This window comes from Penicillium coprophilum, assembly GCF_028826855.1.
Source record: "Penicillium coprophilum strain IBT 35676 chromosome Unknown utg000004l_segment0_segment0, whole genome shotgun sequence".
NCBI lineage: Eukaryota > Fungi > Ascomycota > Eurotiomycetes > Eurotiales > Aspergillaceae > Penicillium > Penicillium coprophilum.
The window spans coordinates 4,318,034-4,340,212 of NW_026622723.1; the positions used below are offsets into that span (position 1 = coordinate 4,318,034).

Here is a 22,179-nt window from a genome sequence, read left to right on the forward strand (position 1 = left end):
AGCCTAATATTATATTCCGTCAATTTTACAGCTATTTTTCTTAGCCATCTACAGGAGAAACGTGGAAAGGTGAAACTTGAACGTCCCACAATATTACCTAGGTATATAAAGTGCTTAACCTACACTAATAAGAGAGTTCAAGTCCAGATAATCTATTTTTAAGGCAGAAATCTGGGATATATCTTGACACACTCTCTAGGAATCAAGATATCATGTAAAATGTCCCATATTAATCAAAATGAGTAAGATTATGATTCGACAATTTCCCCGGAACCATATCGAAGACATAGCCTTCATATGATTAACTTCGCCAGAAGCCCGGTTGCATCGTCTCGTCATAGAAATAGTCAATCATCTGAGGTGGCCGAAGATATTCATCATGCCATAAAGCCATGTGAGTCCACGCAAACCGGTCATACATTGAAACGTAGTCCGCGACAGACATGTACATCCAGCCAACATCCTCTTGCTCCTCATCCGTCGTCCCATCATGCCACTCGGAAGCAATTTCGTAGTTTCTTTCCTCGGGGCTCAAATTCCCCCATTGCTTATACATAATCTTCACAACAGGATAGTCCATATGGTCCAAAGACTCCAAGCAGATATCATCAACAAAGAGAGCCAAGTTGAACCGTGCCCCAAAACCGTATTCAGGCCCGGGGAGCTCCCTTTTCTTCTCGAAATGCGATTCAAGAATCCGCTTTAATGTTGCAGGCGTGTCAACCACTTTTGGTAATTGTTCTGCCACCCAGCCATGGAAATGATCGCGCACCTCATGTGAAGTTGCGCCGTCGAACTCCGGCTCGTCATGGATGACGAGGTCATGGGACTCTAAGAGCTCGGTTCTCCCCTTTCCAGGTGGCAAGGAGCGTTCAATGGATTTTTGCACGCGTTGCTGAATGAGCTGGAGCATTTTGTGCCACGCATTGTTGTCTGTGAACGAGCATCGATAAATGCAAAAGCCCCATGGAAGATTTGGTTTTCTCTGAAAATCCGATCGTGTCATTTTGATTCCCTCCAATGGGATCTCTCCCCTGATATTGGGCCTGTAGTTGACATTTTGCAGATGATTTGATGAAAAGGCCGGCGGAACGAGTTGATAACTCGCATTCTGAAGAGCAGCATTGATATGTCAATGGGGAGTCATGCCAGGAAGGATATCTCTAACTGGAAGATTTGGACGAATTTGATATTCTTGACAGACAAGAGAATGAGGCGAGAAGCAGAAGAGTAATATAGGCCACATCACATGACGAGAAATTCCCCCTATGATCTGAATGAATTGAATGTATTTGTCTTCCAATACCTGAGATTGGGGCTCAAAACTTGCATTAAAGAGAACCCATCGTATCATTCAACAATAGTAAACTCGACAAAATTAGACGAAGGGATCATTATGAAAGGCCTTCCATCATTATCATCGGGGTCGACGACATAATCTTGCAGCCAACATGGCAATTTCACTACTGTATTTGCATGCTCTTTGAAATCACCCCAAACCCACCAGTCGACGCAGCCACCACAGTACTGGTAACGATATGTGTCGCCGACCACTGTATCGGGATGCAAGTGGAAATCTTCAAGTTGAAGAGTTTTGACAAAAGATTCTCCGGGTTTAAGGCCGCGGAAATACTCGGAATCCGTGACGTTGATCTCAACATCCGGTTCATCTACAATCCTCCAGCCCGGATTTCTTTCGTTGTCATAATAGGTCTTCCACTGTGTAGAATCCCCGCTTGAATCTTTTGACGGATCGTAATCGGGGCAACGGCGTTGCAGTCGACAGTGACTATGACGAAAAGGATAATTGTGGATGATGATCGGCTTTGTGTCATCATTGATCGCCCCGTGGTCCTCATTCGTAAGACCATCATAGGTAATCTTCATTGTGATAGAGATTCCTTCTGTTCTGGACATTTCTGATGGACTTTCCAGAAACACACATATGCAAGGGGCTCCAGGACTGTGAAAGGTTTATCAGCCAGTATAAAGACGGGTATTGGGTTAGATAATTACGTACATTCGATCCGATTTCTCTATCAGAGAAGGCTCGTACGGTTCTGGCTCTGCAAGTTCTTCCACATCTACGCCGTAAAAAGAGCGAGAGGCCCCACCCGGGATGACAACAAGGGGTAGCCTGGAGTTATCCCCAATTTCTTGCTCCCAATGGTCGCGCAAGGTGCCCCAAGCCCACAAGGCATATTCAGCCCCAAGCCAAACTAGCTCATATCTCTCACCGACCACCATATGATCCAAAAAGGGGCTCATAGAGTTTATATTTCGACTGATAGTTTGTCCAGGAAGAAGTTCTTCTGTTTCAAATTCATATCCTGTGATCTTGACAGTCCGAGGAGGTGGCCGTCCAGGCGTTCCTTCGACCCTTTTTAGACCATCTGGTGTGTGTTGAAAGACTACGAAGCCGGAGGGACCCCATGCATCATATATGCTGCTCCAGCGAAAGATACAGGGCTTATCACAGTCATCCTCTGCCCGACGAATAGTGACAATAATTGCTAGTCTCGGGTTCGAGAGACACACAACTGGGGGCATCGACTCAATCTCCATTGAAAGTCTGGGCGTGTTTGGACTGGGATATTTGTTAGGTTGGAACAATGGCCAGGGGGAAAGGTGGTTGAATCTCACGGTCTATCATGTTCAAAAAATCTCATGTGAGATTTGAGTTCAGGATCCATGGCAGCTGTAAGACAAAGTATCGGCGAGAATAGAATAGGTAGATATAAGCAGGGAAAGAAAAGGATAGCATAAAAAAGAAAGAGAGAGAGAGAGAGAGAGGCCTTTGAACTAGCGGTTGAGGTGGCGTACCCAGGAGCATAGCAATTTAGGTCTTCGGAGCTTTGAAGCTTCCGGTAGTCGGACGTACTAGTATTCACTCCGTACTGAAAGATTCACGATACACTGTATCATAGGACTTGAAAACGGTCAGCTTAAGGCCAATATCAGGCCAAATTGAGGCCCCGAGGCCTCAATGCATTACATTAGGGCCGAAAGTAACCCTGGCCGCTATGCCTTTGCGTGCATAAAATGTCAAATTATAAATTGTTTATGAATATCCTTGGATTTAAAATAGCAGATCGTATTTACTGATGGAAAATGGCACAAGAAAAGGAGTTAATGACATCCCAATAGAGCATATCACTGTAAAGGATCTATGTGACCTGAAAGTCAAAGCCCTAACTATGGTGAGATACATACACATAACGTATCACCCCAGAAGCGGCTGTCTTTCCTCGTCCTCTGCACGCCGTATCTGCTGCAAAGACAACCACAGCAAGAAGCCTTGCCCCAGAGCAAAGAATGCATCGTCGACAGCGACAAACCCAACCATGTGGTACCATGAATTGACAACCATCATGATTGGGTGTTCACCATCTAGATATAGATCCCATGGAACAGAGACTCTTGGGACCCAGGAAATGGCTGAGAGCATGAAAGCAACTGCCTGAAACTTTAGTCCAGTCAGACTCTGAGTTTGTAACGGCATGCAGGCTTGTTGGAATATTCCTATGCCAAGTGGTATGGTCGTAAGATATGGCAGAAGTATGACGGCATGAAGGCCCTGGAAGAGCGCAAGTGGATCCCGCTCAATCTTGGGGCAGTTCGGATAGTGTGGAGGACAGAATATATCAGAAACTGCATCTGCCATAACAGGGACTATGGATACAATGAGAAAGCAGAAATAAAACACTACTGTCAAAGCCTTCCTAAGGCGACTAGTGGGTCTGTAGTAGAGGTTGAGCCCCAACCTAGACATTTTGGTCAGTCTCTGGTCGCTATATGATCACTAGGAAGTGCGATGTATCGAACTCACAGGATATTCCACAATGCCCACACGCCTAGAACTTGAAAAAAATTAACCCAGTCAAGTGCATTACGTGGATGGTGCGTCCAGTAACCTGTCTCAACAGGGAAATTGATAGTGTAATAGAAAACAAAGAGTAAATGCTCCGTGGAACAAACGACATTGAAAAGTAGGTAGAACAATGAAATGTCTCCAGTGCCCTTGTCTAGCCAAGCCTGACGTATACACGGAGCGAAGGAGGCAAATACCAAAATAAGGATAATGCTATTTGCTTGTTAGGGTCTCTGGAAAAATCCGTGGTTCTAGTTCCACATGCGCAGAGAGGAATACTCACAAGCTGACAATAGCTAGCATCATACTGTGCGACTAAATATTAGGACTCGGGGGGATAAGGTGAATGAATGGAATATATTGAAAGAAAGGGGACATGAAAAGTGAAGGGAAGCGCAGAACGAGGTGCCAAAAGGAAGTCAACCAACTAGGAATTCGGACAAAGAGCTGATTATTCCGTACGGAGCATTCTCTAACGAGATAAAGATTCTCATTTCTTTTTCCAACGGCCTCATCTCGAACGGCAGTGTTGTACTCCGGCCTCCGTATGGACTACCGATTATGGTATGTAACCCGTTGCCAAGACATACTAGCAAGATTCAAAGGCGCCTAAACGTTGCATTCGCCTCATCGGTAATAGAGCTAAGCAAGTGGCTCAGAGATTTATCATGAGCTTGGCCTAACTAATATTTAGTCTAATCCAATTCTCTATTAGGGCCACTCCATCGAGCGGGGCCTACAATACACAACACGGCAAAAAAAAGTTCGGTTAGAAAATCACCGTCTCCATTTGCCAAGATCTGCTAGTTCAGTAGCTCAGTAAAGGGACTAGGGACTAATTTATCCCACTATCGCCGGGCACGATATACATAATTAATAAACATCCGATATGGAGTATAGAGATAATAATGAGTTATCAAGCCCCCCCAAGATCTATTAGATGCTAATAGAAAAATTGAAAATTCTGAACCTTTAATTGTGATAACATGAGCTTGATTCACCGCAGAGAGGCATAAGCAGGGAACATTATTAGCAGGAGTCCTGTGGACCTTGTATCAGCACTAGTCGGAAAACTGTCGCGAGTGCTCAAAAGGACAATAATGTCGAGCCTCCGCCAAGCGAGAATCTTATAGACATCCACTTAGCGTACAAATTGTTCTCTTCTCTTTCTTCGCCCAGGCACCTAAAACGGTCAAGTCTATGGTGTCCCAATCTAAGACAAGACTACGGAGTACATATTGAAGAGGGGAACGCTCAAGGCAGTACACTCTGTAGTATACGGGTCGATTCAGCAGTCGTAACTAAGCTTCATACCTTCCAGAGCGCACAAGGCAACCCGGGATAGCAAACCAAAATCAAGCAAGAAAGGCGTAGGAGTGTGTTTCTGCCAATACGCAAACTATCTACTACTCGTAACCTTTGAAACACCAAGGGCTTACATGGCTTATTCACTTGTATAAGCGATCGTAAAGGCGGAGGCGCAAAGTAGCGGAAGAATCCCTCCCCTACCTATTACAATATGTACAACATATGGATATGGACACTCGTTCTTAGCGACTAAGCAATCAGGGCTAGGCGGCGCAAGGACTGCGCCGGCATCAACCGAAGTGGGCCGCTAAACTGTCTCGAGCGAGTTCCTCCTAAACTTATGGCCCCTGCCCAAGAACACCCATGGTCCGCTGATTACTGTCAGGGGCCCCGAATGGTGGCAACTCATGAGAATATCTCTCATGATTTGCCCCGTCGGTACTCACATAGCTGTTGAGATATCACGATTTCACAGAATAATTCGACAGAGATGTATTCAGTATGCCGTTACACCTACGCGAAGACAGGCAATGCCACTAGCTGTATCGAATCTTGCAATAAACAGTAAATTTTAGATGTAGATGTCATTTCGCGAGTGTACTAGGTTGCTCGCCTTCATCGTCTGGTACCTGTGTATTAATCGTATCCAAAGAATTAGGGCTCCCCGAAACTACTTGACGCTAGAATGAATGTTACAACCTAGTCCAATTTCGAAACTACTAGAGATAATAACTGATATACTATAATTTCCACTTCATATCTCGGGTACCGGAATGTGAGCGAGGCTATAGCTCTTTACGGAAAAGTAGACTTCTGTGGTGGAAATTTTCACCTGTTAAATGTCCTGCCCCGGTGGTGTGAGGCGATAGGGGCTTGATTGAAAGATTATAAAAGGACTGTAGGTGTCTAGCAGCGGAGTTTCTCATCAATTTTCCCTCCGCCCACCATTGCGAGAATGAATTGGTTTGCATGGCTTGCCATGGTGGTGACCTTTCAGGTCATCCGCCAGGCGGATGCAAAAGCTGTGTTTGCCCATTTTATGGTATGTACCTCCACTCTAGATGGTATTATCTCAATGTCAAAGAACGATATTAAAAATATTCAAGGTCACAAACTCCGAGAACTATACTGCTTCTGACTGGCAGTCGGACTTCAAGTTGGCCCAGGATGCCCATATCGATGCATTCGCCCTCAACATGGCATGGGAAGACAAGACCAATGACGCTTCCGTGGCCATGGCCTTCACTGCTGCCGAAGCGAAAGGATTCAGGCTATTTTTCTCATTCGACTATGCTGGCAATGGGCCATGGGACCAAGATGTTGTCACCAGCATGATCCAAAAATACAGTTCCAGCTCTTCATACTTCCAGTATGACGGGAAGCCTTTTGTGTCTACTTTTGAAGGACCTGGCAATGCAGATGACTGGGTGACAATCAAAGCAAAAACAAATTGCTTCTTCGTGCCAGACTGGTCTTCTGTCGGTGCCAAGCCGGCCGTGGCATTGGCAAATGGAGTTGCCGACGGATTATTCAGCTGGTCTGCATGGCCATGGGGAAATCAAACCATGGATACCTATACCGATGCCTCCTATATCCAATATCTGGAGGGGAAGCCATACATGATGGCCATTTCTCCTTGGTTTTACACCAATTTGCCAGGATACAACAAGAACTGGCTTTGGAACAGTGGTAGCCTCTGGCATGACCGCTGGCAAGAGCTTTACGCTCTTGATCCAATGCCGGAGTTTGTTGAAATCATCTCTTGGAATGATTACGGGGAATCTCATTACATTGGCCCGATTCGCAAGAACGCTCTGGCTGCCCTTGATATCGGTGAAGCTCCATTCGACTTCGTGACAGGCTACCCCCACGATGGATGGCGTGATATGCTTCCTTTCTTGATTGATTTGTACAAGACTGGAAAGGCCTCGATGGGCAACGATCTAGCTACTTTTTGGTATGCTCCTAATCCGCTAGACTACTGCAACGGTGGGGGAACAACACTCAATACCGCTTCTCAGCTACAGATTGAATACAACCCAAAGGAAACATTGGAAGCTCGAATTTGGGTTATGTCATTATTCAGCAGCGGCAATGCAGCAGTGCTCGTCAACGGTGAATCTGTGAAGTGGGACTACATACCCGATAGCTCGGCGGGAGCTGCTATCCGGTTTGGGAGCGTAGCTGCACCAATCGGAGCGGTTCAAATCATTTTAGTTGTTGGTGACACAATGGGAAAAAGTCCCAAGACCATTGACATTACCACATCATGTGATGGGGGCTTCAACAACTTCAATGCCTGGGTGGGAAGCGTTGGGGGAGGGAGTCCCTATGGTGACCTCTACTCTACTTCATTCGACATAAAAGACCAGAAGTGCGTCCAAGGGAAGGGCGCCTACGATTTCAATGGCCTGTGCAACTTTACCTGCTCTTACGGGTATTGCCCTGTCGGTGCATGCACCTGCGAGCAGATGGATGTTCCCCTCACCAAGCCCAATGCGACGGGTACAATAGGGTTTCCAGCAGAAGGGAAAGATGCCAATTATGTCGGGCTCTGCAGCTTTGCCTGCAACTACGGCTACTGTCCTTCCGCGATGTGTGACAAAACTGAACATGCTATGCCGATTCCTACAGTTTCGGACTTCCTCCCTCCGGCCTGTGTTGCTGGCACTGGTGAGGGTAGTGTCGCCGGGCTATGTTCGTACGCGTGCAACTTTGGGTACTGTCCTATCAACCTTTGTTCATGCACAAAGACAGGGCCTCTCATCCAGCCGCCCGCGCAGACAGAGGGTGCTGGTCAGGCAGGTCCCGGCAATTCGAAAATTTATGACAATTTGTGTGATTTTACCTGTAGCCGGGGTTATTGTCCATCTGGAATCTGCATATCGAAAGACGGCATATCAATTGCAAACATGAACTATCGCTACATTAATTCAGATGCTTCAAAATGTACAGACGCGAATAAGAAGGTGATTGAACTCGAACTCCAGTACGCAGTGGAGATGGCACAGGTGTCTGCCTCCAATCTCGAGACCGGTGTTTATCTTGACACTTTCTTCAATGGCCAAGGTGATACCAAATTTATATCCGACACCAAGAAGACGTTCCAACGAATTGCAAGCCTTCTCGCTGGCAATGATCCAGATTTCCCCCTGTCTCTGGCCTGTGACCCAAAATTGGCAACAGATATGTGCATTGAAGGTTATGTTGCTTATATGAACAACAAAAACAAGCTCTTGACCTTCTGCGCACCCTTTTTCAAAGATCCCATACTTAATTCCAAGAAGCCCCAAATTTGGCCCACCGAAGACGTGCTGGAAGACAAGTCGGTGGATCTTCGCAAGGCTTCCAGAGCAAGGTCTGCCGTTCTTGTACATGAAGCCACACACACAAAGTACGGGATGCTTGATAAACCATTGTAAGTCACTTCAATGATCTTTTCATTGTTCAAACTAATTCTCCGGAAGTACCCGTGACATCGCATACGGCTTCATCAGTTGCTGGAAGCTCGCCCGTGGCACCTTCGATCGTGGATGTTGGCTAGAGGAAGTAAGAAAAGCCAAGGAAGAAGCCGAGAAAGGGAAGCCACCTAAGCCACCCAAGCCAGGCAAGCCAAAGAAAACACCCACTGTTGAATGCCCTGATTCTGGACCAGATGGGAAAGCTATTGAAGGTAAATGCGATCCGGCGTTTGCCAGGAAAAACGCAGAGAATTATCAATTATTGGCAGCAGGTGTCTATTTCACACAGAAAACTCGCCGCGCAATTCCTCTGCCGGCACTCCCCGCTTCCACAAGTGCAACTGAGTGTGTTCTAGCCGACGACTTTATCCAGTGGGATAATGTTAACGAAGATATTCCCGATGTCACCGGCCAGGCACATTTCGGAGACTCTTTCGCCGCAGGAATGGGCACCGGAAAAACACCTACGGCGCAAAAATGCCGAGTTGGATCAAATAATTTCGGCCAACTGCTACACGATTCGTTCGTTGACGGCTTTGATTACCAAAATCTAGCTTGTTCTGGAGACACTGTCGCCGGGCTTTACGACAAGCTTCACGGGTGGCAGAACCCGGCAGTGGACAGCTTGGCCACTATGACGATCGGCGGGAACGACTTGGAATTCTCGAATATTGTCAAGCATTGCCTCCTGAGATATTACAACTCCCCACTTGGTTGGGATGCTGCGTGGTGTTCTCGCTACAAAAGCGCCGCCAAGAAGCTCCTGGCCGATACTGGCGCAGACGGGCTGCAGTATAAATTCACCTCTATTTACCTTCGGATTATTGGCTGGACCCAACAAAATCCTGTAGGTAAATTTTTGTCCTGATTCACGTGGCTGTGCTGACCTGTTGTAGGATTTCAATCTTTACATCGCTGGATATCCACAATTTTTCAATGCGGATACAACACAATGCAATGATATCTCGTTTCGCTACTGGGGATGGGATAAAATAGATCGTACGGACGTTTGGCTGACAACCTCCCTGAGGACTGAGATGAATGACCTGGTGAAATCCCTCAACAAAGTCATCGAAGCCGCGGTCCTTGACGCAAACAAACTGGTCGGCAGAAATGTCACTCACTTTGTCGACGTGGATCCCCGTTTTGAGGGTCACCGCTGGTGTGAGCCGGGTGTGATAGAACCAGATCCGAGTCACATGAGCACTGCCTTTTTCCTCAGCGGGTGGCCGGATATTGAAGAGGGGGCCACGGTTGCGGCAGCGGTTGACGATAGCGCGGAGTTGAGCGTCCTGCAAACAAGTGGCAGTCTCCCACTCCCCGATGGAAACACATGCAACGCAACCCTCGGTGTCGATCCCGATCCTGTCGACGTCTACTGGTGTGATCTCGCGTCAGCAGTTGTGTCCGACCCGGGTGGAGATATCGCGAAGCAAGTTGCACTCGCAAATACAGCGCTTGCCAGCGGCGACTTTACCGCTCAAGATGTGTCGTGGTTTTTGCCAACTCGGCAAATCAAAGCCTTCCATCCGCGAAGTATCGGTATGGCTTTCTACCGCGATGCCATTCTCGCTGTAAGGCAGCAGGTGGAGTACGGCTATTGATGGGTGTTTGAGCTGTTTTTTTCCTTCTAGCATGTCCATATAGATCTCTATTCTCCTACGATCCCCTCCTTCTCCGGAACTGTGGCATGTGGCCGTTGAAGATATTAGTAATGTATCAAAAAAGTCCAATTGTTTTAACTTTCTTCTGTTCCCTGATTATTTTCATAATGGTTGTACTACTGGCTTAATGATGCTCAAGCCCGCTGAGTGCGAAAGGGGAAAAGCAACAATGCCAGCTCTTGCGCCAGAGTGCCCAGGTGATTCCTATGTATCCAAGAATCCACCAATTTTTGCATGACATAAGATATAGGTGAAGCGTGAGTCTTTCTAAGCTGAGAAATTGACGTGCAAAGAATTAGAGATAAGCAAAAGTGACTAGAAAGGCACCAGAAAAAGCGCTCGATCTGCAGACGTCCAGCAGCCTCTGGAAGGATCTAACAGAGTTTTGCCATCTTGCTTGCCAACCTGAATCTAATCTGAGTTTCCTAACACATCCCGCTGTCCATCAACACCTACTCCAGTATTGTCTGACTTTGGAATTGACTCCCCCGATTTAGCTTTCGTGCGAGAGCAGGGAATTTTGATTTTCCTAGTCTCCATCTCAGCATCCGTAGCAGTTTGCTTAATTTCCACAGCGTCGGTTGGCCTTAGAGCCTTGCCACCCCTGTCCTCAAGAGGTAAAACATTAATGAAGTAACGGAGATCGGATAGCTTGGGTAGAGTTTGAGGCAAGTCTGAGTTCTCTCTTTCTTTGATAAATCCAAGGCAGAGGTCTTCAAGAAAAGGCCGTGGAACTTCTTGTCTTTTTCCAAAGCCCTTTGTGGTCGACCTTTGCACCCATATATCCACCGCCAAGAGACGCATTGGGGATTGAGGTAGGGTGTGAGAGTAGATGTAATCGATTGTGTCCACACCAAGAATGCCTAGCGATTCGTCGACCCTTTTTTTACAGACTAGCATCACCTGATTCTGCAGGTCTATCATTTCGAAATTACCTGCAAGAATCCAAAGTCGCACGAGAAAGTCTAGTTTCTCACCCGCAATCAAATCAATGGAATCGTTACCACGATACATCCACAGAATGATTTGAGCGAAAATTTGGGGATCGTCATCCGGAAAGGAAATCACCTGCTCCGTAAGAGGTTGGTCGAAGCGGCGTTGAAACAGGTTATCGAAATAGGGCGAGCAATTACATAATAGCTCTATATGGACGTCAAAGGGGGTTTCTGTTTCTCCCACATCGATCTTCACAATACCGCCACTGAGGTCGCTGTTCAATTTGGTCAGTACGGGAGGGCGAGGTTGTTATGAAGAGCCCACATACGCTTTAAGTAGATGGCTTTTCATCGCAATCGTTTCTCAATGATCCTCTATGTCCGTTGTTATTCCGACACAAGTAACCCCCAAAAGATGTACACAAAGTCAAATCGTATATCGAGGGACGCTTTTGCAACAGTAGCGCCGAGACACAGATGCTCCCAGTCAATACATTTCTAAGCGACTATTTGGCGCTAAGTTATCCACGAGTACCCCCCACTTTGGAGAAAACATCCCGAGATATCTACGGAGTACTCTGTACAACATCAGTCCTTGATTCATCCGAGTAGATCCTCACCATCTGAGCTAAAACATCCCAATAACCCGTGTCCTACCATCGTGAAACAATGTGTAACGAAGGTAGCAAAGCTTCATAGTCTCTAGCAAATCACGGTACTTTGTCGTCGGGTACTCTTGAACGCTTAGCGACTTTGGCCCCCACGTGTGATTGTACGATGCTCCCGTAAGAGCGCTAATGCTTGCTGTTCAATTGGTTTTTTGACTTTGTGATGAAATAAAAATTAAAATCCACTTTCGGAGCGATCATTTCCAGGATCGTACTAGCTCTCAGAGAGATCCTCGATACTGCACCGTCTGGACAGAGAGCCGGAGCCATGCGGTGCCTAGAATTGCTGGACAGGGGTGACCGATTTACATTTATGTCTGTCCCCCCTCGGCTTGCGTTGCTATGATTTCAATTCACCTCCTTCATTGACTAAATCCAATTGCTTCCCACTGGAACATCTTGTGACTATGGGCGAAGCATTCCCGCAGTATCAGAATGGATATGGAAATCCTCAGGGATTGGGGTATATCAGCTCGGTTCTGGATTCATGTACCCAGCTGGACGAAATTGTTGGTCGTGGGCGGAGCATCGTACTTGATGGACAGTCGCTAGACTTGGGTTCAGTCGTCGCGGTCAGCTTGTATGTGCATGTATTCCACCGTCTTCTTCCCGTGAGACAGGTAACCGAATCGAGCACTAACGATATGACGAAGGCGCAAGATTGTGGCCGACATCACTGATAGCGAAAATGTGCTATCTCGAATGGAACGCAGTGTAGATCTACTCGCAGAAAAGCTTGGGAACGGGGAAGTGATATATGGAGTGACTACTGGATTTGGAGGGAGTGCCGACACTCGTACCAACAACTATGCCGCCCTCCAGCAGGCATTGATCCAGCATCACCATTCTGCCGTGGTTCTGCCTGGTGACCGAGGGTCCGCAGCAGGCTCAACGCGCCTGCAAAGTTTGAAAAGCCATGCAATGCCTATTCCCATCGTGAGGGCAGCTATGTTAATTCGATGCAATTCCTTGCTGCGAGCACATTCGGCCGTTCGCATTCAGGTTGTTCAAAATATTCTTGCCCTTCTCGCTCACGATATGACACCAGTCGTACCGCTGAGAGGAAGCATTTCCGCTTGCGGGGATCTCACACCTTTGGCCTACATCTGCGGGGCGATAGAAGGGAATCCTGACATAGCAATGAATTGCGGGGAGGGCCAGAACCATCGAATCATTCCCGCCAGCCAGGCGCTCCAAGAAGCAGGGCTGACCCCGATTGAATTTGGGCCAAAGGAAGGCCTGGGTCTTCTGAATGGAACTGCATTCAGTTGCGGTGCAGCTACTCTAGTTTTGTATGAGGCAAATCAGCTGGTCATTTTGTCGCAATTGCTCACCGCAATGGGGACAGAGGCTTTGCTGGGATCGCGATACAACTATCATCCGTTCATTGCCGAGGCTCGACCTCACCCAGGCCAACTAGAGTCAGCCGCGTTTATCTTCGAGTGTCTAGCTAATTCTAAGTTGGTGCGTGGTGCGGATCCCGACGGGGAAGGCTTAGCGCAAGACCGGTATGCATTGCGCACATCGACGCAGTGGATTGGTCCACAGCTAGAGAACCTCGCACTTGCACTTGAACAAGTCCAGACGGAACTGAACTCTACCACGGACAACCCACTCCTGGATCTTGCTGATGAGCGGGTTCACCACGGAGGAAACTTCCAAGCAGCATCGATAACATCGGCAATGGAGAAGACTATGGGCGCGATGCAGATGTTAGGTAAAATGATTTTCTCGCAGTGCTCCGAGATCCTCAACCCGATGCTTAATAAAGGACTCCCACCAAATCTCAGCGCTGATGATCCGAGTCTTTCGTTTGCATTCAAAGGTGTTGATATCAATATGGCTTCATATATGTCGGAACTAGGATATCTCAACCACCCGGTCAGCAACCATGTGCAGTCCGCAGAGATGCACAATCAAAGTCTGAACTCTCTCGCTTTGATTACAGCTCGTTATGCAGGCGACACTGTCGAGATCCTGGCGTTGATGTCCGCGACATACCTATACGTTCTGTGCCAGGCTCTAGACCTTCGTGCTATGCATCTTGAGTTTGTATCTCAAGCCCGCAAGGAGGTAGATCATGCAAACGCGGAGCTGTTTCAGCCGAGCGGCGCGGGTGCCCAGATCTCACAGAGCCAAGAAATCATCTGGAAAGAACTCATGGGCCACTGGGAAAAAAACAGCACCAGCGATCTGCACAAACGGAGCCAAGTCACTGCCACTGATTCTTTGGGTGTCGTCCTAGATCTTCTGGGCGACCAGGTCGTTGGAAAGGAACTTCGACAATGGAAGAGTAACGTTGCCAATGTGTTGAAAACGAAGTACGAAGAGAACCGGAAACTTTTCTTCGTCAGCAAGTCGGCTGCACCGTATCTCTGTAATTCATCAAAGAAGCTGTATGGATTCGTGCGTCAGACCCTTGGAGTGGCCATGCATCGCGGTCTGGTGGATCATCCGACCTATGACTCCGGCGAAAAAATCGTCAAAGAATCGATCGGATCGAATATCGGCAAGATATATGCGGCTTTACGAGCGGGCGAGTTTCGTGAGGTTATTCTGAGCTGCTGTGACATTGCTCGGTAAGGGGAGGAGTTTCAGGGGACTGTCACATGTCATTTGTTGGTTGACTATGTGGGATCATCACGAAGAGAAATGAAATTCTTATTTTCATCTCAAGAGGGTTACAATACATCTGATTTTGATAAAATTCTTCTTGCTTAGTTGATATCTTGAATTTATTTGATAGATTTCCCGATGACACTGTCTTGGATTCTTCGCACATTAGCCTTCCCAGGTCACCTCCATAATGGCGAGGTACGATTTAGGTGGCTGAAATATTCTGGTAACATTAAATCGTGAGTCTGTATCTCTGAAAAGAGTTTTCCAATCATCTGGTGTACGCTCTTGGGCATTCTGCAAACCGAGCATGTACAAATCATAGTCCCTGGTTTATTTCATCAGTAAATAGTCCTATAACCCCAATGAATATAAAGCTCTTACCGTGCCTCACGCTCTTTCAAGTAATGCGCCTCTCCATAGCCCGGAATGATACGATCGTTGAGAACCACCTTGGCCCCAGGCTTCAAAGCCGGGATCAAAGCCTGCAGAATTTTCCGCGCATACTTATTGGACCAATCATGCAGTACATGACGCAACAAATAAACGTCAGCGCCATGTACCGGTTGGGGTTGGAAGAAGTCATGGGCCTGGAAGCGGATACGATCCTGGAGGTCAGCCGGCAAGGTTTCTTCTGCCTGAGAAATCACCTCGGGCCGATCTTGTACAATGCACTGAATTGTGGGACAGTGATCTGCGAGTGCCCGGGCGATATGGCCAATGCCGCCGCCTACATCGACAACGGTGATATCTGCAGATCCGAACGGGAAGTGATCTACCAGATACCGCGGGGAATAGCCTGGTAGCTGAGCGAGCCAACTCATGGCTGTAGCAAAGACCTTCGCACGTTCAGGCATGTTGGCGAGGGCTTGGAAGACCGGGAGATCAGTGCCATTTTGTATATTCCATCCCTGCTGCTATTAGCCAACTTGCATTGTGAATAGTCACTGGAATGATTACGCTATGTTGTGGCTCTTCAGAGTCGTTGTGTTGCGATACGGCTTCGGCAATCTAGGGAGATCAGCGTTTGAACAGGAGCTTGGTAGAGTTGTCGCATACTTTAAGGGCACCAGGCATGGTCTCGCCGAGTCCGACCAGCATCCAAGCACGCATACCCTCATTCTCCACCAGAACACGGGAGCCAGCTGTGTGGATGAAGAAATCAGGCTTTTCTTGGAAAAAGACATGATAGGTAGCGGCATGAGACATCAATCGGCGAACAATATTCTCATTGCAAGTCACCCGCTCAGCTAGATCTTTGATGGTGGTTCCCTCACTTGGAAAATTCTCAAAGATCTTTAGACGAACCAATGCCAATATACTCAAAGAAGGGTTACGCTAAAGAGGTTAGTCATTTCGAAGATGTCTGATTCCTGATTTCCTTCTACTCACCAATTCAGGGCTACCCAATAGTGAGGGATCGGTTAAGAGATCACGTAGCTCATCTAATAAGCCCAGTAGCTTCATGCGTGCGGCTAGGGCGTTTGAGTCCGGCGCATCGTTCTGCAGGACAGCGGGTAATCCATGCTCGAAAGAAGGCTCGGGGATACCCTGGGAAGACAAATCGCCCACCAGGCTGTGAACAACCTCCGAAATTTCGGTGGCGCGACTGGTCAGATTTGCGCGGTCCATTGAGAGCAATAGTGAGATGTGTTGGAGATTAGTTTGCGAATAGCGCTTTCGAACGGAAGCCACCACGTCTTAAGTGATAACACCTGCAGGTAGTATGTACGTCGGAAACCTAGAATCACATTTGCCCCCTGCTCACTTATACATATGTGGCATGATTTATTCGCAAACCTTGAGAGTGCTGGTCTCACTTGGCTTTCGGGGCCGGTTCCAGCCAAGCCCAGAACCCCTCTGTTCAAAACACGCCATTGCACGCCAGTTGCAACAAGGTAAAACAACGCTAAGGCCATTTTCTATGTTTGCCACGGATGATCTTCCAGAGCAGGGATTATACTAGAATGGTGGGGGCCGAAGGATTTTCACTGCATGGTCGCACCTGGTAGTTCCACGTTAGCCTTTCAAAAGAAAAAAACAAGAACTAGTGCTTACTATGACAAAGTATTGAAAAATCATTGTATTGAATACAGTACAGCATATTTACATTGCATTTAGCGTGACTATGAACCGAAATAAGAGAAGAAAAGGAGAGAAAGTCGAGTCTTAGGAGAAACTTGCAGGCTTAGCTAGCTTGCCTCCGTGATTCCTGTCAAAACTGAGAGAAGATGAGGCTTCTTCTTTGAGCTGACGTCCGAGCGAGCTCATTTCAACATCAAGTTGGTCATCGGGGTCCTTGCGCTGCTTATGAGAATTGATTGAGTAATACTGATCGCTCTTGAAGCGTGAGCCGCTTGAGGAAGAGTGCGCCTTGAGATTCGTGCATGCCTTAAAGAAGGAACGCACAAAGGGCAAAAGGCCGACCATCAAAACAAAATCGTTTTCGATACGATTCCAAATGCCGAGTTGGGCACAGAGGTCTGCTAAGCTTTAGCTTCAAGACTGCTGAGTATCAGTTGGAGAAGACACTCACAGATGAGCTCCACGGGAGGGGGATCGGCAAGCAAGAATGTCATATAGTAGAGCTTGACTACAGAAAAAGCGAAAGCTCTGCGTGGATTAGTTTTGAATTGAGTAGAGGAGATCATCTTACTTACACCAGCCCCAGGCCCATAAGTCCAATCGTACCGACTTTCTTCCAGCGGGCCATTTGCAGCTTCCAAACAACAATAGCTGGATATACGGAGAAGGCAATGTTGATGAACGAGGAGATGCCGCATGAGACGCAGGCGTAGGTGATCTGGGTCGAGCGAGGCCAGCACTTGGCTGTGGGATATTTCCAGGGATTCCATTGTGCGGCCACTGGGTTACACATCACCCAGGTTATTATAAAGCCGCCGACTGCCACTACATTAATTATCACACAAAGGCCCCAGATGGCAATCCGGAGCCAGAGTGCCGGTCGAAACAGGCGAACAAGTAGAATCGCGACGCAGACTTTCGGAAGTTCTATGCTCAAAAACGACCAATTGTTCATCATAATCGCCCAAAACGCAGCCTTGGGGACGGTGCCCGGTTGGTTATTGATGTCGAGATCTTTTGCGGCGTTCAGCGCTATCTGAAGAATGACAGCCTGCACGATAGCGAAGCTCCAGGAAAGGGCTAACATGAGATCTTCCCAATACGACCTTTGAGTTGTATGCCGTAACTGCGCAAATATGCGCATGAAGAATAGCACAGTACTGATGCCCGCGAACGGCCATGTTACCGCAGAGGCAACAATGGCAATGTGATCGATTTGCTCACCAGTAACCATCGTTGAGTTGGTCGGGGAGATGGCCTATCATGATAGGAATAAGTGAACTCTTTGTATTCTCTGTATTCTCAGATAGTCGAAGCGGAGGGGTTTTTCCTGCACTTTTGTGATTGATTTTCTTAGTCGACATGGGTACGGCTAAATGGCGTGCCTAGGCTGATGTCTTATGTGGCCCCCTGCAGGTGTCATCATGCAAGTAGGCAAGCGATGTAACCAACTTTGCTTCAGTGTACATCTTGGCCCCCTGAAGGCGTATTTATAAAAATCGAACCAATTGAACATCGACATACACAGATATCCGGCCTTACATATATGGGCCAATTCCCCCTTAGGGAATTGGGCCAGTGGGTCGAGTATGGACTAAATTTGAGTCTGTGATATTGAACGAATCCCAACTTAGTGTCAAATCCGGCGCTAATTGACTCCAACAATAGGTAGATGATAGTATAAGGCCAAAGAAGCCGATGCCGATGCCGCTGTATAAATCCCCGTTTCCCAAGATGGATGAATGGGCGCATAATCCTTCCATCAATTACCCCTTTCACATCTCATTACGTTTCTCATTTAAAGTCCCAACACCAAATATGGGTTCTGTCTCAAAGGCCAACATCAGATCTCTTCTAGATCAAGTAGGCGCTTTGTCCACCGGAATTGTTGCCTACCCCGAAGGCGACCGGACTCATCCGGTAACGATCAGCTATGCCGAACTGCGCAATCGAGCATTGCAGAGAGCGTCCTGGCTGAAGAGCCGTGCAGAATTCTGTCCCAGAAGTGTCATCCTTGTTCATTTCCAGCGTCATTTGGATAATATCACATGGTTCTGGGCCACTATCCTGGCTGGCAGTGTGCCAGCCCTATCTCCTCCTTTGGTTAGCACGAGCGAGGGTCGTAAAGCCCATTTCAAACATCTGCACAATATGTTGCAAGATCCTTTGCTGCTCAGTCGTCGGGATTTACTTGCAGACTCGTTCGGGGAGAACGAGGTCTTACGTACGGTAGCAGTGGAGGAATTTGAAGATGCTAACCTCAAAGAAACAGCGTTGGACAGTCCTACCTGCAGCCATGTCAATGGAAATGGCGATGTTCATGTCGGCGATAGTGATTTGGCTGTCCTCATGCTGACTTCTGGGAGCTCTGGCAATTGCAAGGCCGTTTGTTTGACACACGAGCAAATGTTTGCCTCGATTCGTGGAAAATTGGCGGTGATGCCAGTCAGCGATGGCAGTTCCGTGCTTAACTGGATTGGTTTAGATCACGTTGCCAGTCTGATGGAAACGCATCTTCTTGCTATGTATGCGGGAGTCGACCAGATCCATATACAGGCACCCGAGGTGCTCAGCAATCCACTGCTCTTCCTGCGGTTACTATCTAAGCACAAAGTCTCCATGACCTTCGCCCCGGACTTTTTCCTGCGCAAGCTTCTGGCAATGTTGGATACGATCTCCGAAGAGGCTAAGCAAGAATTTGACCTCAGCAAGCTACTCTATTTGGTTTCGGGCGGAGAGCCTAACAATGTCGATACTGGCTCACGAGTTACAAGCCACTTGCAAAGCCTAGGAGTTTCACCATCAAACCTCATCACCCCTGGTTTTGGTATGACCGAAATCTGTGCAGGAGCCATTTACAATCGCAACTTCCCTGATATCGATATCAAGGCGCAACGCGAAGCTGGTGCTCTTGGCTCCACAATTCCAGGGATCGAAATACGGATATCGCCCATTGACGCAAACGAGCCAAAAACTGAAACCCAGTCTAATGGCGTGAGCGGTGGCGCGGCCAATAACGCGGGTGTACTGGAAGTACGTGGACCTGTCGTATTCTCAAGCTACTTCAATAATGAAGAGGCTACCAAGGCCGCCTTCACGGAGGATGGATGGTTCCGGACGGGAGATCTTGGTACAATCGATGCCGAGGGCCAGCTAAAACTGGAAGGCCGACTCAAAGAGTTGATCAACATTAATTCTGTCAAATTCCTACCATATGAAATTGAAGGTGCTATTGAACAAGCACGTATTCCAGGAGTGACTCCCTCGTTTGTTGCATGTTTCTCCCATAAGGAAACCAGCACTAGCCCCGAGGAAATTTTTGTCGTATATCAACACGATTTTGCAAGTGATGATATTGAGGCCCGCATGTCGACGCTGCACACGCTGATGCGCACTGTCATTCTGTTTACATCCGCACGGCCACGAGTTCTACCCTTGCCACCTGGCATCCTGGAGAAGACGACTCTAGGAAAGCTCTCACGGCCGAAAATTCAAAATGCGTTGGCAGAAGGAAAATACAAGGATCAGGTACTCTTCAACGACCGGGTACTGCAAGAATACCAGGAGTCGCACTTCTCCGGGCCCAGTAATGATGATGAGCATAAAATTGTGGCGGTTTTCAAGGAAACACTCGGACTTGACAAGGAAGTTAATATTGATATGCCAATTTTAGACACTGGAATCACATCGGTGGATTTGATTCGACTGAAAAGAGCTGTTGAAGTTGATTTTGGGATTGAAGATATTCCCATGATCACCATCATGACCAACACAACCATTCGATCCTTAGCAGAGGCTGTCCAGAAGCTTAAGGCATCAGATCTCAGCAGTGTGTATCAGCCAGTTGTGACACTACAACCACATGGATCCAAGACGCCTTTGTGGCTATTCCATCCGGGAGTCGGCGAAATTCTAGTCTTCCTCGCCTTGGCTCAGCATTTCCCGGACCGACCCATCTACGCAATGCGACCCCGCGGTTTCAACCCAGGCGAGGAAACCTTCCAGGATCTCGCTGACCTCCATGCGACATACTACAATGCCCTAAAGCAAAAACAGCCTACTGGGCCTTATGCCTTAGCGGGATATTCCTATGGCGGAATGGTCGCATTTGAGCTCGCCAAGAAGCTTGAAGCAACTGGTGACGAAGTCAAGTTCATAGGTAGCTTTGACCTACCGCCATACATCAAGCATGTCATGAGCCGACTAGACTGGACAGGGTGTCTGTTACACGTTGCATTCTTCTGTGACCTCTTTTCAGAAGACCGTGCGGATGAATTGTCACCTGAAATACGCTCCTTGTCAAAGTCAGAGCAGCTGGCACGGGTGATGGCTGAAGCGAACCCAGTCCGTAGGGCCGAGTTGGGAATAACACTTTCATCACTGGATACCTGGACCGAAGTGACCTTCTCCCTTGCAAATATCGGTCGTAACTACGATCCATCCGGTACAGTTTCTTGTATGGACGTTTTCTTCTGTGATCCGTTGCGAGGCGTGGCAGCATCGAGGGAAGAGTATCGCTATACACAACTGAACCGTTGGGAGGAGTTTGTCAGTAATGATCTCAAGTTCCATGAGGTGGATGGCCAGCATTATACGATGATCTCCCCAGAACGTGTACCGAAGTTTCAACAGAAGTTGAAAAACGTGCTCTCTGCGAGGGGTCTGTAGCCACATAGTGACTACTTTGATTATATCTCATAACATATTGTCTCCTATCGAGCAAATTGAAGAGCTGTGCCGATCCCTTCGGTGTGAAATATAAACGCCAGTAATTTCATTTCGAGAAATGAGAAATCTTTCAACGAGACTCCGCGTATCATATTTAGATGCATCCCAAGGTTCTTGCAGGTGTTTTCATCCCGAGGTCGTGGCCCAGGTGTTCCATTTTGCTTACAAATAATGCTTACGTGCTACGTGCATTATCCGCCGTGGCCCGCAGAAGTGCTGCACCTCGGGACGTTCAATGGATAGAACTTGATTCTCTAACGTCACGTAATACGCTGTTCTGACACTCTGACCCCCGGAGGCAAAGTAGATCATCCAGTAAAGCTTGACTTGATTCATATGCCACGCCGTGTAGAATCAGACAGAGACTACGGAATACACTTTAAAGGAGAAAGCAGCGGAGCCATCTACAGGAGCGTGCTATAATGTGGAGTCTGGGACACGTTTCGGTACAGTCCCGAACAAAAATTGGGAAAATGGGCTCAAGCGCCAACCTGGGGACTCTGAGCTGTCTGATGTATCCCGACATTGCTTTCATGGCTCTAGACTGAGCAGTACTAGCCGACCGACTGAACGCAAAGCCTTACAACATATGCCTCGATTGAAAAGGGAAAAATACTACTAGATGAGTGAACTATGGGCCGCAGGACAAGTGATTTAATGATCGTCAACCTTGAGGTGCTTCGGTACTCAAAAGGAGTTTGCCGCAGAAATAAAGGTGAAGAAAATCCAGAGTGTGAGAGTTAGCAGAATTTGTGGAGTGAAGTTGGGGTTTTGAGTGATTTTAATTGGCAGGCACGGTAACGCAAAAGCGAGATCAATGCACAACGCTCGATACATCCTAAA

At 47.6% G+C, this 22,179-nt stretch overlaps 8 protein-coding genes across 8 annotated transcripts; 3 read left to right on the forward strand and 5 right to left on the reverse strand.

Annotated features, from left to right (window-relative positions):
- Positions 1-301: 301 nt before the first annotated feature.
- Positions 302-913, reverse strand: N7500_006076 (uncharacterized protein; the record flags this gene model as incomplete). Its single annotated transcript, XM_056677220.1, has 1 exon — positions 302-913. The coding sequence occupies one exon, from the start codon at positions 911-913 to the stop codon at positions 302-304; it is 612 nt and encodes a 203-aa protein (XP_056532220.1).
- A 437-nt stretch (positions 914-1,350) lies between these two features.
- On the reverse strand, positions 1,351-2,565 carry N7500_006077 (uncharacterized protein; the record flags this gene model as incomplete). The annotated part of the gene is made up of 2 exons (XM_056677221.1): positions 1,351-1,963; positions 2,021-2,565. 2 exons carry the CDS (start codon positions 2,563-2,565, stop codon positions 1,351-1,353), a joined length of 1,158 nt encoding a protein of 385 aa, XP_056532221.1.
- A 658-nt stretch (positions 2,566-3,223) lies between these two features.
- N7500_006078 (uncharacterized protein) lies at positions 3,224-3,502 on the reverse strand (the record flags this gene model as incomplete). The annotated part of the gene is made up of 1 exon (XM_056677222.1): positions 3,224-3,502. The coding sequence occupies one exon, from the start codon at positions 3,500-3,502 to the stop codon at positions 3,224-3,226; it is 279 nt and encodes a 92-aa protein (XP_056532222.1).
- Positions 3,503-6,134: 2,632 nt separating this feature from the next.
- Positions 6,135-10,244, forward strand: N7500_006079 (putative alpha-1,3-glucanase; the record flags this gene model as incomplete). The annotated part of the gene is made up of 4 exons (XM_056677223.1): positions 6,135-6,221; positions 6,286-8,597; positions 8,647-9,487; positions 9,537-10,244. The coding sequence occupies 4 exons, from the start codon at positions 6,135-6,137 to the stop codon at positions 10,242-10,244; spliced, it is 3,948 nt and encodes a 1,315-aa protein (XP_056532223.1).
- Positions 10,245-12,314: 2,070 nt separating this feature from the next.
- N7500_006080 (Phenylalanine ammonia-lyase) lies at positions 12,315-14,490 on the forward strand (the record flags this gene model as incomplete). Its single annotated transcript, XM_056677224.1, has 2 exons — positions 12,315-12,487; positions 12,561-14,490. 2 exons carry the CDS (start codon positions 12,315-12,317, stop codon positions 14,488-14,490), a joined length of 2,103 nt encoding a protein of 700 aa, XP_056532224.1.
- Positions 14,491-14,688: 198 nt separating this feature from the next.
- On the reverse strand, positions 14,689-16,155 carry N7500_006081 (uncharacterized protein; the record flags this gene model as incomplete). The annotated part of the gene is made up of 5 exons (XM_056677225.1): positions 14,689-14,851; positions 14,908-15,440; positions 15,484-15,534; positions 15,583-15,861; positions 15,916-16,155. The coding sequence occupies 5 exons, from the start codon at positions 16,153-16,155 to the stop codon at positions 14,689-14,691; spliced, it is 1,266 nt and encodes a 421-aa protein (XP_056532225.1).
- Positions 16,156-16,692: 537 nt separating this feature from the next.
- Positions 16,693-17,842, reverse strand: N7500_006082 (uncharacterized protein; the record flags this gene model as incomplete). Its single annotated transcript, XM_056677226.1, has 3 exons — positions 16,693-17,006; positions 17,060-17,136; positions 17,184-17,842. 3 exons carry the CDS (start codon positions 17,840-17,842, stop codon positions 16,693-16,695), a joined length of 1,050 nt encoding a protein of 349 aa, XP_056532226.1.
- Positions 17,843-18,426: 584 nt separating this feature from the next.
- On the forward strand, positions 18,427-21,276 carry N7500_006083 (non-ribosomal peptide synthetase; the record flags this gene model as incomplete). Its single annotated transcript, XM_056677227.1, has 1 exon — positions 18,427-21,276. The coding sequence occupies one exon, from the start codon at positions 18,427-18,429 to the stop codon at positions 21,274-21,276; it is 2,850 nt and encodes a 949-aa protein (XP_056532227.1).
- Between the last annotated feature and the right edge of the window lie 903 nt (positions 21,277-22,179).